General features: G+C 35.1%; 1 protein-coding gene across 1 annotated transcript in view; it reads left to right on the top strand.

The window, feature by feature from the left end:
* Nucleotides 1-16,961, top strand: part of CNTN5 (contactin 5) — a 1,715,246-nt gene that overhangs the window by 776,428 nt on the left and 921,857 nt on the right. The window contains exon 4 of the mRNA XM_069080670.1: nt 15,578-15,710. Coding sequence (XP_068936771.1) covers nt 15,656-15,710 — 55 coding nt within the window. The 5' untranslated portion in view covers nt 15,578-15,655. The remainder of the gene's footprint in view (nt 1-15,577; nt 15,711-16,961) is intronic.

The raw sequence follows: 16,961 nt of genomic DNA, 5'->3' as shown, positions 1-16,961 counted from the left end.
TTAGTATTCAGATCTAAATATTTTGGACGCATTCTTCCAGAACTGAAACTTTTACTTATTTGTGGGAGAAAAGTGATTTCTTCTTTTTTTATTTCCACATTTCTTCTTCTCTTACCACATAGAGAAGTTAATTTTCTGGTATCCTGGACAACATTCCATAGGTAAGAATGAAGTTGACTTCAATGGACTTTGCTGCAGAGAAGTCTAGGTTTAAGAATTTTGCTTTCTCCTGTTCATTGTCTATCAGGCCTTCTATATTACCATGTGGATGATCAGGAGTATTATTGAAATTTATATCTAGATACATTCTCTGTGTGTATTTTTCTACCTTCATATGTTCCACAGAAAGCTTTATGATTGCCCTTTAAGAGCTAGAAAATTAACCTGCATTCCGCTGGCAATTTATTATGATTCAATGGTATTTAAAGAAGTAACAATTTAGTTTAATAATTCTATTTCAGTTGAGAATATGTAGGGTTTTTTTAAGTTTTATGACTTTAACTTGAAAATTCAATTAATCCTTAAAGATAATGCCAACACTGCAGTACAATAGCTAATCTACTTTTTGCATATGTTGATAAAGATTATGAGGTGCTTAGAATTCCCTGAACAAACTATTAAACTATATGAACTATAGTTGATGATATAATATTTGTTCTTAGCACTAAAATATAGTCCCACCCACCCATGGGTTACATTTGTTCATGTGTGTCACAGATAATTCAGGTTATAGATTGAGAACTAGAAAGGGGCCTTAGAGGCAGGCTAGTAGAGTCAACTAGCCTTTATTATGCTCCTACTCTGTGCCAGGTCTGTTCTAAGCACCCGAGGATACAAAAAAAGAGGAAAAAAAAAGTCTCTATTCTCAAGGAGCTCGTGGTCTAATGAAAATAATTAACAACTTTAGCAAAGTTATGGTATATAAAATAAACCCACATAAATCATCAGCATTTCTATGTGCTACCAACAAAGCCCAGCAGCAGGATAAAGAGAAGTTCCATTTAAAAATAACTGTAAACACTAAAAAAAAAAACCTCATAATTTTAAAGTGCTAAATTTCAGCTAAAAGTTATAGAAATTAAAAATGAATTTTTTCTATCTAAGTTCATGCAACTGATTCCCAGATCCATAGACCCTAGGTTAAGAACTCTCGATTTAGTACAACCCCCTCATTTTATAGAGATGAAGTAATTTACTGAAGATCACCTAGTAGTAAATAGTAATGGTGGAATTTGAACACAGGTCCACTGACTCCAAATCCCATACCATTTCCCTTTTACCACTGTCCACCTTCAGAGTCAAGAAAATATAGTGGATAGAATACTATGCTCAGAATAAGGAAGACACGTCAATTTCTAACATTGGTACTCACTAGCTTGGTATTCCTAGACAAGTCATTTAGCATTTTATTCTAAAACAACTACCTAAGAATTCTCTATTAAGTCATAAGAGGTTGTGATCTGTGTTCATGGAAGGATTTCCCATACTGGGAGATCTGTCTGTAGCGCACATAATAATAAATAGTTCTTGGAGGCTCAACCATTTCTTAATATTTAACTACTGATGACCTCCCCTTCTCCCCCCCCCCCAGTCAAGCCAAGCATGTAGAGCCATTAAAGCACCCCCAAAATACATACATAACTCTCCATTTCTTCCATGTAGTCTACTCTAAAGTTTATGTAGTTCAATTTTAAGTTCTTTGGGATGATTTGTTCAGGGAGATGACAATATTATCTATTGTTTTTGTCATTTAAAAAAGGATATACATTTAACCATCTGAGCTTATTGAAAATAATCATATTTATTCTGGGACTTGAGTAAAAAAAAAAAGAAAGAAGAGAAACTGACTGAAGTCATCATAATGAAAGTAGCACAAATATCCCCTGGAGAAGAGTGAATATTTCACATTGAAAGTGCTTTTCAGGAAAAGTAAAGATACAGCTTTTGTTTTGTTTTGCAAACTCTAAGGGCTCAAGAAGACAAAGCAATACCACACAAATTTGAAAGCTTGAGGAAGTATGTACTCCTTCCTTTGAAGAGAGATGGATATAGAGAACTAGTTTTTAGAAAATCAAAGCTAGTGCCCTGCTCAGGTTTGACATTAGGAATAATACTCTATTTTCCTGAAAACTATAAATGACATCACCCCAGTCCTTAGAGATGCATAGGTCTTCTTTTTAAGTTAACAGCATGAAGAGAACATAAATACTTAGAGCATGCATTTGTTCTAATGTACAAAAAAAAGGATGTAGTCTATTTTTTTTCAATGAGGGAGGGAACTAAGGAAGAAGGGAAGGGAATAAACATTTATAGTATCCACTATGTTTCAAGAAATGTACTAAACATCCTTTGTAAAAACAAAAATTATATCATTGGATCCTTACAACAACCCTTCAAAGTAGGTGCTATTATTGTCCCCTTTTTATGGTTGAGGAAACTGTCCATAGTCACACAAATAGTAAGTATATGAGACAAGATTTGAACTCAGGTGTCCTGACTCCAGGCCCAGTCCTCTACTCACTGTGTGACCATATGTCTCTGTGCCATAACACAGACCTGATGTCACATTGTGGGATTTACTTGCTGGGGTGGTGAACCTGCAGCCTCAAGGCCACACACATGTGGCCATCTAGGTCCTTCACTGCAGCCCTTTGACTGAATCCAAACTTCACAGAACAGATCCCCTTAAAAGAATTTGCTCTGTAAAACTTGGACTCATGGAGTGGGGGTAGAGAAAGACAGAGAAAAAATTGTAACTCAAAATCTTGTGGAAATGGATGTTGAAAACTAAACATAAATTAATTAAAACAAAACTTGGACTCAGTCAAAAGTCTGCAGCAAAGTACCTCTAAGGCCACATGTGACCTCAAGGCCACAGGCTCCCCACCCCTGCTCTAGTGTGATAAATATAATGTTCCCCAGATATCTTATTTACTGATAATTGGAGGGCAGGGGGAAGGTAAAAGGAGGGAGATTAAGGAATGGAGACAGAGGCAGAATATCTTCATTTACTCTGCATCATATTCATTTGCAATTATTCATTATTAAATACTGAATCAGTCAGTCAATAAACATTTATTAAACACCTACGAAGTTCTAGGCATTGTGCTAAATGCTGAAAACTGGGATTACAAAGAAAGGCAAAAGACAGTCCCTCCTCTCAGGGAGCTTTCATTCTATAGAAGGGACAAAGAAGGTTCACAGTGCAGGGGCATACTGAATGAAGTCTGGCAGCTGGATAATGACCTGAGCTCCCTTCTTTATAGGGGAGCTCTAATAGGATTTCTCCAATATCCACTCTACATTCTCTTCAGTCAGAGAAAGGGAGGGGCCCCAAAGGCAGAGTATCATTGAGTTTTTCTTATATTCTTAGTATTATATTAATAGAAGATATAAATCAGTATATGACAGTCTCTACCCTCAAGGTACCTTGTTGGAAAGACAAATACATATATGAAAAGAAGAATGAACATAGCGTTTGTTTGAGAATTAAGGGGCTTACATGTGGATCAGATTTTCTTGTTCATTTTTTATTCACTGTTTAATGGCAAATGCCTTCTAAATCAGCAGTTTTGTGCTTTCACACAGGAAACAGTAAACAAATGTGTTTCATTCGTCATGCATTCATTTTGAGGCAAGTCAGAAGCCATAAAAGAGAACTAAAATACCATGCCAGACTTTATCTGGGAATTACCAAGTTTTATTACAACTGGTGATCCTAGGAAGCACAAAGCATGGAACCATCTCATAAGATCACAGTGGCCAAATGGATTCCCAGAATTCTCCTTTATTACAAGATAAATTTCTATTTATGAACTAGGTGGCTAGGTAGGACAATGGAGAGTGTTAAGAATCAGGAAGATAAGAATTTGAATCACTCTTTAGGTAATTATTTAGCTTTGGAACCCTGGGCAAGTCCCATAACTTCTTTCAGTCTTACTTACATCTACCTTACAGGGTTGTTTTGAGGGTCAAAGAATATAATTTATGCAAAGTGTTTTGGAAACTTTAATGTGATATAAAAATGCTAGCTGTCATCTTGTAGTTTATTACATCTTATGAGTTTTTCCAGTTTCCAAAATCCATACTTCATGAGGCATACTTCATGAATATTAAACTCTTAAGGAATCTAAGCCCACTGAGAATAAAAAGATTATTAGAAAATTTAATAAAAACATGCTATTGAATTATATGATACAAATATTATTCCTGCTTCTTTTTTCCTTAATTTTATTTCAAAGAACTTCTGTTGGTTCTTTGTATTGGTTCTGTAATCTTATTGTTGGGGATATTCCATCCAGAATTACAAATCACAATCTATCCATGCCTCCCCATTCAGTGTTACTCTTATCTGGTCCTTCCCATAATTTCATCACAAGGAGGCTACACAACATGCAGAGTAGACCTCCTCTCTCCACTCTAGCACATGAATAGTCTACTTTGAATGAACTGCAATTTGAAATAATTGGAGATTATAATTTTCCTTCACTTGCAGTCATACAAATTATTCACTGGAAGAATACCAATGTTAAAAAAAGATAGGCCTTTATTTCAGGGAGAAGCATGAGATCCTGAAAGAAATTTTCAGTGTCTCAGAGGCAGTTCATCTGGCCTTCCCCTCCTGGTCAATTCTTGGCATTGCTTGTTGTTGTCCTTTTGCTGTGACTATATATGATATTTATACTAATGTAAAAATTCTATAGGCCATTCATTCAATGTTACTTCACAGTGTAGAGAATAGGAATTTGTTATGGGGATGGGAATTTAATATATTCCCTGCCCCTAAGCCCTTTGATAGGCTTAAGTGTACCTGGAGCCTGTGGCTGGAGGCTTGGATTTCAGGAATGCCCCTACCTTGGTGCTCTGTGATTGGGCAGTGGGTCAGGAGGGTTGTGACTTTCTCTGAGCCAGGAGAAGGCTATATAAATCCTCATGTGAGGCTTTGTTTTGGGGCTCACTTTGAGAAGTGTTGTGTTATTTGACCAGACGAGACTCTGGGCAGCCGTCGAGCCCCCCGGCTTTGACAACCCAGATGTTGGTGCTTCCCTCTCTGGTAACTGTGACTAGGTATGGATCTAATGGTCAAACAGTTGGAGGCCTGTCTGTTTGATCTTTTTCTCTGTCTTCTTGTAACTTCTACTTGTAATTTGTTTGTATTCTCTGAAGTTTGGGGTGCTGACCTTTTTCTCCTGAACTAGGTAAATGACATATGTTTGATTAAAGTGAGATTGTTAATCCATTTTGAGTTGCTTTCCTTTAGAAAAGCAGGTCTAAGAACCTGTGTTGGCAACCACCCTGGGGATGCTGGCATGCTTGCTGCTACAGTATTCTTCATCCATTTAGTTATATCATGTGGCTAGAGTTAGGCTCAATTCTTATGAGCAATCAGGAATCATATTGAAGAGGTAAGGATGTTATAGAACTTTCCAAAATGAGCATCTCATCATTGACCAAAAGTCTCAGATACTGGAGGATAATTATAGCACCTGCCACCCAGGATTATTGCAAAGAAAAAATGAGGTAGAATTTGCAAAGCACTTTACAAACTTTTTGCTATATAAATGCTATTATTATTATTACCATTAATTGCTGTTATTATACCTCACCATCTGTGGACTATTCCTCCTCTACTTGGACTATTCAAGAAATTATTCTCCATGACAGAGCCCAATACCCTTGGTTAGCATACATCACCTTGATTGTGCCTTGCTTTATACTAATAACCAAAAGATTGTCAAACAAATTATCTCTGCTATATCTTCAAGGAGTCTTTTAAGATTTTGACATATTCATGAGAGACACATTTGATATTTATTACAAAGCTGGTCATTGCTGAGAACGGAGAAAAAAATCTTTGAAATTTTATTTCAGAAATGAGGAATAAAAAAGGGCAAAGACTTGTACACCTATATATATATGTATATATATACATAATGAATAATTTCATAAAGCAATTAATTGAATGGCACTAAACATGGCAAGTACCAAAAATAAGAACAAAAAATCAAATGAGTTCTAGTTTACTAGAATACCTTGTTATTTTTGAGGTAGTCTTTCCTAAACAAATGTCTTTGGGGGTAGAGCCAAGATGGTGGAGTAAAAATAGGAACTCCCCTAGGCTCTAGCTCCAACCACCTCCATCCAATACCTATAAAATGTGACTCTAAATAAATTTTAGAGCCACAAAACTCACAAAGTGACAGAGGGAAACAAATCTCCCACTGAATGATGCCTAGCAAGCTGACAGGAAGGGTCTATTGTACCAAGCTGGGAACCCAGTACAGTCCCAAGTGAGCCACAGCAGTTCCGGCCCTGGGACAGCCCCAACCACAGGCACAGAATGGTCAGAACAGACTTTAGGAGAGTGAATCACCAACAACTGGGGCAACTCCCAGACTTATCAACCCATAAACACCAAAGAAAAAATTAGGGTCAGTGGGAAACTCTGTTGGAACCAGGGTAAAGGAAGAGTGCAGTCTGGCCCCTGCCCCAGGGGTGAGAGGTGGCAGAGGCCCAGCAGATATAGCTGCTGCCACATGGCTGCCTCCAGAGCTCCTGGCCTGCAGATTGTAGGGGGACCAAGTAACCAGTCAGAGGGTAATTGCTTTTTCTTTGACCTGGTTGGATCTGGATTGCGGTCTTGGGTGGTGGTCTTGTGGTGTGTGGCAGTGTAACACAGCTTGGGGTGTCTCTAGAGAGGGTGCCCTCCTCAGACCTCTGACAACACTTGCAAAAAACCCCAGTGATTTGGGACGTAGCTTGCTCCTCTCTGAAAGCAGAGTTCTACTGTGGCAAAGAGCTCAAAAGTAAAGTAATTGGCTGGCCAGAGGAGCAAGCAGAGGAAGCAAAATCAGACCATAGAATCCTTTTTGGAGACAAAAAAGGATTAATGCATGGAACCAGAAGAAGTCAATGAAGTCAAAACTCCTGCATCAAAAGCCTCCAATAAAAATATGAAATGATTATAGGCCATGGAGGAACTCAAGAAGAATTTTGAAAATCAAGTAAGAGAAGTGAAGAAAAAATTGGTAAAAGAAATGAGAATGATGCAAGAAAAACATGAAAAATGAGTCAACAGCCTGCTAAAGAAGACCCAAAAAATACTGAAGAAAATAAAACCTTAAAAAATAGACTAACTCACATGTCAAAAGAGGCCCAAAAAGTCAATGAGGAGAAGAATGCCTTAAAAAGTCAAATTGCCCATATGGGAAAGGAATTTAAAAACTCACCAAAGAGAATAATTCCTTCAAAATTAGATTAGAGCAAATGAAGGCAAATGACTTTATTGGAAATCAAGGTACCATAGAATAGATCTAAACAAATGAAAAAATAGAAGGCAATGTGAAATATCTCATTGGAAAAACCACTGACCTGAAAAATAAATCCAGGAGAGATCATTAAAAATTATTGGACTACCTGAAAGCCATGATCAAAAAAAGAACCTAGAAACCATTCTTCAAGAAATTCTGAAGGAAAATTGCCCTGATATTCTAGAACCAGAGGGCAAAATAGAACTTGAAAGAATTAACCAATCACCTCTTGAAAAAAATCCCAAAAAGAAAACTCCTAGGAATATCATTGACAAATTCCAGAGCTCCCAGGTCAAGAAGAAAATATTACAAGCTGCCAAGAAGAAACAATTTGATAACACAAGATCTAGTAGCTTCTACACTAAGGAATTGAAGGTCAAAGGAGCTAGGATTAAAACCAAGAATCACCTACCCAGCAAAACTGAGTATAATGCTTCAGGGGAAAATATGGTTATTCAATGAAATAGAGAACTTTCAAGTATTCTTTTTCTTTTTTTGGTAGGGGCAATTGGGGTCAAGTGACTTGCCCAAGGTCACACAGCTAGTAAGTGTTAAGTGTTTGAGGCTGGATTTGAACTCAGATTCTCCTAACTCCATGGACAATACTCTATTCACTGCATCACCTAGCCTCACCACTTTCAAGTATTCTTGAAGAAAAAACTAGAGCTGAAAAGAAAATTTGACTTTCAAATACAAGAAGCAAGAGAAGCATGAGGAGATAAACAGGAAAAAACAAATCATAAAGAACTTATTAAAGTTGAACTATTTATGTTTCTACATGGAAAAACAATAATTGTAACTCATGAGTCTTTTCTCAGTATGAGGATAGTTGAAGGGAATATATATGTATATATATATATATGTATAGGAGTGTGCATGTGTGTATAAATGCACATGTGAGTGTGTGTATATGTGTGTACATGTATACATAGACAGAAGGCACAGGATCAGTTGAACAGGAAGGGATGATATCTAAAAAATAAAATTAAGAGCTGAGAGAAGAATTTAATGAGAGGAGAAAAGGAGAGATAGCATAGGATAAATTATTTCATATAAAAGAGGCAAGAGAAAACTTTTGCAATGGAGGGGAAGAGCTCATTAAATTTGGCTTAAGGAGGGAATAACATACACATTAATTTGGGTATCTTGGCCTGCAGGAAAGTGGGAGGGAAGGGGATAAGAGGAGGGATAGAGGGGAGGGCAGCTTGGGAGAGAGGGTTGTTAGAAGCACATACATTTGAAAAGTGGCAGGGTCAAGGTAGAGAATGGAATGGGTGGGGGTAGGATAGGATGGATAGAAATATGGTTAGTCTTTCACAATATAACTGCTATGGAAACATTTTGTGTAACTACACATATATCACCTATATTGAATTGCTTATCTTCCCAGTGGGGGTGGATGAGGAGGCAAGAAGGGAAAGAATCTGGAATATAAAAGTTTTAAAAGCATATTTAAAAAAAAATGTTTTTTTGCATACAACTGGGAAATAAGATATGTAGGCACTGGGGTATAGAAATCCATCTTTCCCTACTAGAACGTTAGAGGGAGTATGGGGGAGGATATAGGAGAGAGCAGATTGGGGGAAGGGGTACTCAGTAGGCTCACTATCTTGGGGGTGGGAGGGTAGGGGAGAGAAAGGGAGAAAATTTGCAATGCAAAATCTTGTGGAAATGCATGTTGAAAACTAAAAATAAATTTAAAAAATTAAATAAAACTAAAAACAGACAAACAAAACAAATGTCTTTGTACTGTCAAACCCTCTATTTAGGGCAAAATTGACATAAATATCAAACCAGAGGAATTAAAATGAGATAAAACATGGTCTAAAATAAAAATAATCCCACCCTAACCCCTGAAAATAAGATATGGTGCCAAAATATGAAAATTTGTTTGAGAAAGGACTTTGATACCAATTTGTAAAAATCTCATACAGAATTTTAACTGATATAAATTGCACAGATGAGATTATTTAAATGCCTAAAAAATTACTCAGTTTAAAATAGAAAGAAATTTCTAAAATTGATAGAGGAAAATGGAGGAAGATTGCAAGGCATGTTGTCCCATAAAAAAGTAGAAGGTAGTAGAGGGTAAAACAAAGCAAATAATTTTGGCAAGATATGTCAAAGCAATATCATGACAAGGGCATTTAAGAATTAAACTGGGAAGAAGACAATTAGAAAAGGAAAGGTGATGTGGTAATATCTACTACAGATCTAATTGGAAATCATAGAAGTAAGTTCCTTTGCACAGGCACAAAAACACACATATGGATTAAGAAAACTGGAAATTCCCTGCCACATATTAATTAGAATTAGAAATAATTAGAAATAAAACCATTGCCATTAGTTGGTCCTAAGGCTTCCCAGTGGCCTAAGCCCTAAAAACCCAGCTTGTTGAGATGATGTCCTCATGTTTGACAGACTTCCTGCCACAGTATGAATCAACAAACCCTTTTGACCAGGGATGCCTTTATGTCAAATACTACCTCAAACAGAGTTGTACCTAACTAAATCAATGCTACAACTTTGCTGAATATCCTTTCCATGCTGCTGAGTAAAAATTCTTTTATTTAATATTAATATATCTGTGGGTGTTTCATTTTGTTTTAGTCCCAAGCTTCAACTAACAGACTGTGTAGTCTGACCTAGAACAGATAGAAAATGATTCCATGTCTGAAAATAAAGAATTTTGTTGATACGATATCTATGCAAAAAAAATTCTATTTTAGCAATTCCATAGTGATTAGGCTTTGGTCAGAAACTATGCTCTTTCCATGTTCCTCACATTCAAATGCTTTCCTCATAAGATCAGCTCTTTAGTAAGATGTTGGATATTTTAACAGGATTAAGGAAACATCATTATTTTTTGCATAAAGTTGTTAAAATATACATATGCATGTAAATATGTAACATATAAAATGTATATATAAATACATGTATTTCCATTTACTATCTGATATATGTGTATCTATTTTACTATGACAAGTGAAAGGAAAATCATATAAAATTCTGCTCCTTTCTCTTTTGGAGAGGGATCTTCAGAAGATAGGGAAGGCAGTGGTTTTGAAATATTCCTTTGTTAATATATCCGTGTTTATAATAAGCTACTAAAAAAAGCAAAATAACTCACAATTTTACTCAGAATAGTATATAGTAAAAGTAATATTTTGGGAGGGGAACTTATTTATGAGAAGTCACAGCTGCAGAAACATACTTCTTGAAAGCAGGACAAGGACCACAAAATTGAGCAAGCAATAGAATTCATGCTATTTTTATACATTTTAATGTTGTGCTTTGGTTTTACATTACAAACATCTCCAATTTACCACCATTCCATGAGAGTTCTTATATAGTAGCAAAACAATTAAGCAAAACAACAAATATAGTAACCTCTTGGTTATGGAAGTTCATGCAGTATTCCATGCCTGCATGTACCATCAAAGAATCCTCCATTTTTAAAGTATTTTAAGTGACCAGAAATCTATTTCTAATTCTCTGACCTCTACGCCATTAAAAAGAAGACAAAAACAAATTCCTTGCAGTTAACAGGTATAGTCAAGCAAAAGAAATTTCCCTGTTTTCTTTATGAGTGTGCTTATGGGTATATATGTGTATAGTCATTGTGTGCATATAAACACACATATGTCTATGTGCTTCTGTGTGTGTGTGTGTGTGTGTGTGTATATATATATACATATATATATGTACATGTGCATGTTTGTGCATATTGTATATATCTTATTTTCTACCCCTGAGTCATCACTTCTTTTCACAAAGTTGAGTTTATGTCTTGTCATTAGTCCTCTGGAATCGTAAGTGGTCATTTCATTGATGGGGTTCTTAAAGTTCCCCCCCCCCCAGGAACCAGTTTTCCTTCTTATCCCATTTGTATCCAGGTTTATTATTTTATTTATGCAAAAGCTTTTCAGTTTCATGTAATCAAAGTGATCTAGCATATCTTTCATCCCCTGTTTGGTTATAAAAATATTCTCTTAGCTATATTCATGAAAAATACCTCATGTGGTTCTCTTTTTATTTTTATTTTTTTAAATAGACTACCCTTTGATATTTAGTTCACATATATGGTTGTATCTTTATTTCACTGACGTTCTAGCTGTTCTTCCTTGCCCTTATACCTCCCAAATTGCAACCTGTCCTAAATATTCCTCTCACATTAATCTTTCTCAAATAAAACAGTGCAGTGTCATTTTATTATTATTATTTTTTAAAACCTGGATTTGGAATCAAATTTTGAAAATTTGAAATCCAAAGCTATCATCCTAGCTCTGATCCTGCTTATTGTGACTGTGGGAAAGTTACTAGACTTTTTTGAGATAGCCTTAGTTTTCTTACTGTAAAATTAAGGTTTAGTATTAAATGACCTCTAGTGTCCCTTCCAGCTCTAAATTCTAAGATTCTATTGCCTCCTTTTTGCATTTCATATTGCTGCTCAAAAACTTTCAATTGATCCTCATTGCCTATAAGATAAAGTCATGCAAGACCCTTCATGGCTTGTACACAAATTATCTATTAGGGCATTTGCTGGTATAATGGATAGAGTTCTGGACCTGAAGACAAAAAGAACTGAGTCCAAATATGCCCGCAAACAATGTGTGTGACCCTGGGCAAGGCAATTAACCTTTGCCCATCTCAGTTTTCTGAAGTGTAAAATGGAGATAATCACAGTGGGGTTGTCATTAGGATGAAAGGAGATAATCTTTGTAAAATAATGTAATACAGTTCCTGGCACATACTAGATGATAGACAAATGCTTATTCCCTTCTTCTATTAAACAAAATTTCTTCCCCAACAATCTCTCTGCTTTTTGATCACAAGTACTCCTTGAATTTGAACAAGTGATGTAAATTGTTTCTATTTTTTGTTTCTTTTTGCTTTTGTACAAGTCCTAAAATATCTTTAAGTAATAGCTTGTTTCCCCTTCTTTGTCTCATGCATTTTAAGTCCTAAGTCTTGACTGCCTCTTTCAACTCCTAGAGCAATTAAGATTTATACCACTAATTTTGTAGACAGTCTATGCTCAATACTAGGCTATCTTGTCTTCTTCGCTAAAATATAATGTGCTAAAAGATGGGAACTCAAAGATGCCACTTGGTATCTTAAATGCCAGTCTCATAGCCAACAACTGGTAATGACAAGAAGAAGAAGAAGAAATAAGAGTAATGGCCTTTCTTGTTTGGAAGGATACAATCACCAAGTTTAAGATTATGGACTTGCAACTTTGTCATATGATGCTAAATTCTGGGATGTTCCTTTACTAGTTATGGGTTGAAGATTTTCATCTGAGATGAAGCTCTACATTATACATCAATTGCATATTTATAGGGAAACAGTAGAATTTGAGTGTTGGTCTTGGCAGTGATGGTACCTAGATTTCTATGTAACTCCAAGGAGTGTCAGAGTAGAGAAATGTTATCTGCTTCCCAGAATCTTTTATATTTCCTACATTTGAAAATTGAATATGGGTATCCTCTGCTTTTAACTGCCAGAATATAAGCAGTTTGGTGGATTGAGATTTTCATTTCTGTTTTTTTATCCTCAGGATCTAGTACAGTACCTTGAACTTAGTAGGCAGTTAATAAATGCTTCTTGTTGATTTTTTTAAATGCAAGAATCATTACATCATGTGATATTACCACTTATTTCCATGAGCGTTTATGAAGTGCCTACTAAGTGTAAAGTATTATATAGAGCACTGTGATTCATGCATTTATTATTCCCCTGTTACATGTCAAGTACTTCGAGAGACATTAGGGATATAAAGAAAAAAACATTGTGTAATTTCTCCCTTTATAGTGCTTACATTCTATATATGACACATAGATGGATAAGTATCCAAGTATAAGGATAGGGATTGGGCACAGGGAACTCTTAGGTTAAGAGCTCTCTCTACCAATGCATATTGGTACCTTCTCTGTATCTTGTAATAAAGAGTTGCTGAGGGCACAAGAGGGATCACATAACTAGTAATGTTATAGATAGTACTTGAATTCAGGTCTTCCTGGCTCAGAGTCTTTCTACTATATAACACTACTTCTCAAATGTGAGGAATATACAGCATGAATAAAAGCTAATATTAGGAAGGGGAGAACGCTAATGACTGTGAGTATCGTGATACCAATCAAGAAATGTTTATCAAGTGTTTCCTATATGCCAGGCACTGCTAATCTCCTACAGGCACATACATTTAAAGTAGGCCTTGCAGGAACCTAGGGATTCTAAGAGATAAAAGTGTGGAGCTTTATTTATATGCCAGGTTAAAAAAAATCTCAAATCAACATTTTTTGTGAAATAAAACTATTCATTATTTTTAAGCTATTGCCATTGCAAATAATATATCAAGTCCCTGGGGTTATCATACGGAGCCAATGCTACCCAAAAACAAGCCATGGCACAATGGGAATGATTGAAGGAAATCAATTTTCTCTTTACCTGGAGATGGGAAGACTTAGGGGATTATATGATGTCTGTCTTCAAACAAGTAAAAGTCTGTCAGGTGGAATAGAGGATAGATTCAGAAAGTGAGAGTTAAAAGTCTTTAGAAGTGATCTAGTCCTTACTCTTCTTGGCTTCAAGGGTAAGAATTAGAACAATCCGGTGTGTTAGATTGATTTTAACTTAATATAAGAGAGAACTACCTCACAGTTAGAGTTATCTGAAAGTGAAATAGTATGTTCATAACGTTATGAACTCTCCATTAATAGTGGTATCCAACCAGGCCCTGCATAACTAGTTGTCAGCAAGGATTTATTCATTGTCACTGAATTGAGCTAATTTTTTTTCCAGTTCTAAGATTCTCTAATAATAATAATTCACACAATAATGTTTGACCTAAGAGTTTATAATCCGTAAGAAGCAACTTTGATGTAAACCAATATTTCATTGTTTTAAGTATGCAATCCTCATTTAATGCTGAGAACTTTTGTTCAAAGGCTTCTATTTTTATTTACATGGCAGAACATCTAGTGTTTTCTTACGGCAGAGTAATGAAAGGGGTGTGTTTTTAAAAGTGAAATTATAAATCAATGATGACTTAATCTTAATAGCTGCCTTCTCCATTAGAGATTCTTAGCCATGAAATTAAAATGGACTCCTGTGCCTGGAGTCTAAAAGAAATTATAGTGAGCCTAAAATGAAGCAAGTTGTGAATTTTTCTTATGTCATTCTTTAGCAAGTTTCAAGTCACCTACCTTGCCTGCTTTTAAAGGTGTAGCTACACATGGCAGAAGAAAATTTCATCTTTTTTTTTCTTTTCTTTTTTTAATATCTTCAGAGACTAGATAGGAATGAAGGAAGAATTATTGTTTTAACATCCTAGGCACACTATAAATTATTTTATATTGGCCCTAATCTCTTTTGTCTAAGTAAAACATATCTAGATCACACCTGGGCATTCTAAACCTGTTTATCTTCATCATTTTCTTCTATTTTGGGAATTTCCTATATATCTTTCTTATATTTGCAGTCATTTCAGGGTTAGGCTTGTATATCATGTCTGTTTTTAATGTAGCCCTGTTGGGGGAAAAAAGTTATCCGAATGAAATAAATATTATGTTCTGTTTATTGTAAAACATCATGACCATAAGACAAAAAAAGTCAAATATTCATGAAAATTCTTATTTCCCTCAGGTCTGGCCAGTGTAGGATGCTGAGAAAGATAACTCACAAACAAGGGAACTGTATCACAACACAGATTATCACAGAACTTAAAAACAAAGGCAGTTGACATTAATAATTAATTGAGGAAAGCTCCCTGTGGAGGTTGAGATGAGCTACAGGCACAATGTGTAAAAGTGCTTGACTAACTGATCATTAGTTATGTTCTGTATCAGAGAAACAGATATTAATGTATCTAGTTCATCCACCCTAGTTTTTCTAACCCAATCATTTGTCTAATGTATTAAGTGCGGTTCTCCAAATTCCCCATGAGAAAGGATCATTCCAAATTAGAACCTGATGCTTTTTTTACTGTCTTCTAGGGAGTAATCTGATTAAATGAGATATGAAAAAAATGTTTTTCTATTTTCTTTGTAATTTTGGCACTGTATATATAATGCATGGAAATGGAAACCATACTAGTTGCTGCAACATTTAAACTAATGATCAGTCTTTTCTTACCTCAAACACTCTAAGGTTTTATATATTTTTGTAAGGCCTTTGAATATTAGCTGTGGGTTTCTGTTTTGCGGTGCGTGTGTGTGTGTGTGTGAGTTTCTTTTATTTCTGAAACCTGTCTTCTGTCTCAATAGGCTGTACTTTAATGAAGAAACGTCAAAGCTGCTAACAGTTACACAAACTGGGACTCAGGAAGACCCTAGTGACCAAGGATGGGGTCGTCATGGAAACTAATTCTGTTTCTGTCAGTCACTGGGTGTCTTTCAGGTAAAAGTCTTGTCATATTTTGTGACTTTATAAGTACAAAGTTGTAATGAAATATTATATGTCCTACAGAAGATATGTTTCAGTGATCATCTAAATTCAGATCTCTAACCATATATATATGGAAATAATAAAACTCCAGTGTTTGTAGAGCCAACCTTATACAAAATTAAATAATGCAAGGTACTTAGGAAACAATGCTATTACAATGGTAATAAAATGGGTACACACTTCACTGAATTTCATTTACAATCTAAACCATTGTTAGCCTTCACAAGACTCAGCAATATACTTATTTATCATTTGTAATGGCTAATTACAAAATTGTCTCATTACAATGGTAAATTCTACCACTTTGAACCAAGTGCTACTTTGACTTAACTCAAGCTATAGGAGGGCAATCATTTAATTATCTCATTTTTATCTGTATCAAAATGTATTATTCCTGGTTTTCTTAGTTTGTCTTTTCTCTGTTAGACCTGTCTTAATGTTTTAAATTTTGGCTCTGCAATGAGTTACTTTATCCTCTGGAGACATTTTGTAGTAATTTTAAGAGCAATTTTCATAGTCTGACATCATAATAATGAGAATTATTTTCTCAGCTCCTTTTGTCTTTGTTATAAATTTGATATCTAGAAATCAAACCTTGGTGATTATTTTCATTCTTGAAATGTAATATTTATGGTGTAATTAGTTAAAATACAGTGATCCTATTGTGAGTAATATTTAAGATATAAACTTGTTACAATACTTAGGCTTCTAAAATATAGTGGATAGCATTGAATGTTTTTCTAAATGACTGTTTTAAAATTCCCAATAGAATATTTATTGGTTAAAAGTTGTATTAAGATATGCATATTGGCATAATATTTCTATGAAATTCTTAAGCATACATACATATATGTATGTATGTAAAACATACATGACATGCACAGTCTCTTTTCCCCTCTTTTTTCCTCCCTTTTCTATTCTCCTCCTCCTCTTTCTCTCTCAATATATAGATATAGCTACATGAGAGATAGAGTGATAGGTATGTAAAACTACAACATATCTGTGAATATTTGTATGTATGTATACATACATATATATGCATAGGGAGAGAAGATATGGTATGTTTTTCTATTCAATGTTTTCTTCCATCTGATTTTTCTAGCATGCTCATTTCATAGTACAGTAAAGACAGCACCAACAAAGAGCTCTAATTTAGATACAAATCATCTTTATTACAAAGAAATAAAAGTGCTTTTCAAAGGC

This window comes from Petaurus breviceps, unplaced genomic scaffold (assembly GCF_028583685.1).
Source record: "Petaurus breviceps papuanus isolate PSGF00001 unplaced genomic scaffold, PetGlider_PUasm1.0 91133, whole genome shotgun sequence".
In the NCBI taxonomy this organism is placed as follows: Eukaryota; Metazoa; Chordata; class Mammalia; order Diprotodontia; family Petauridae; genus Petaurus; species Petaurus breviceps.
The sequence above is the reverse complement of the archived record's forward strand: the minus strand, read 5'-3'. Positions and strand labels throughout refer to the sequence as shown.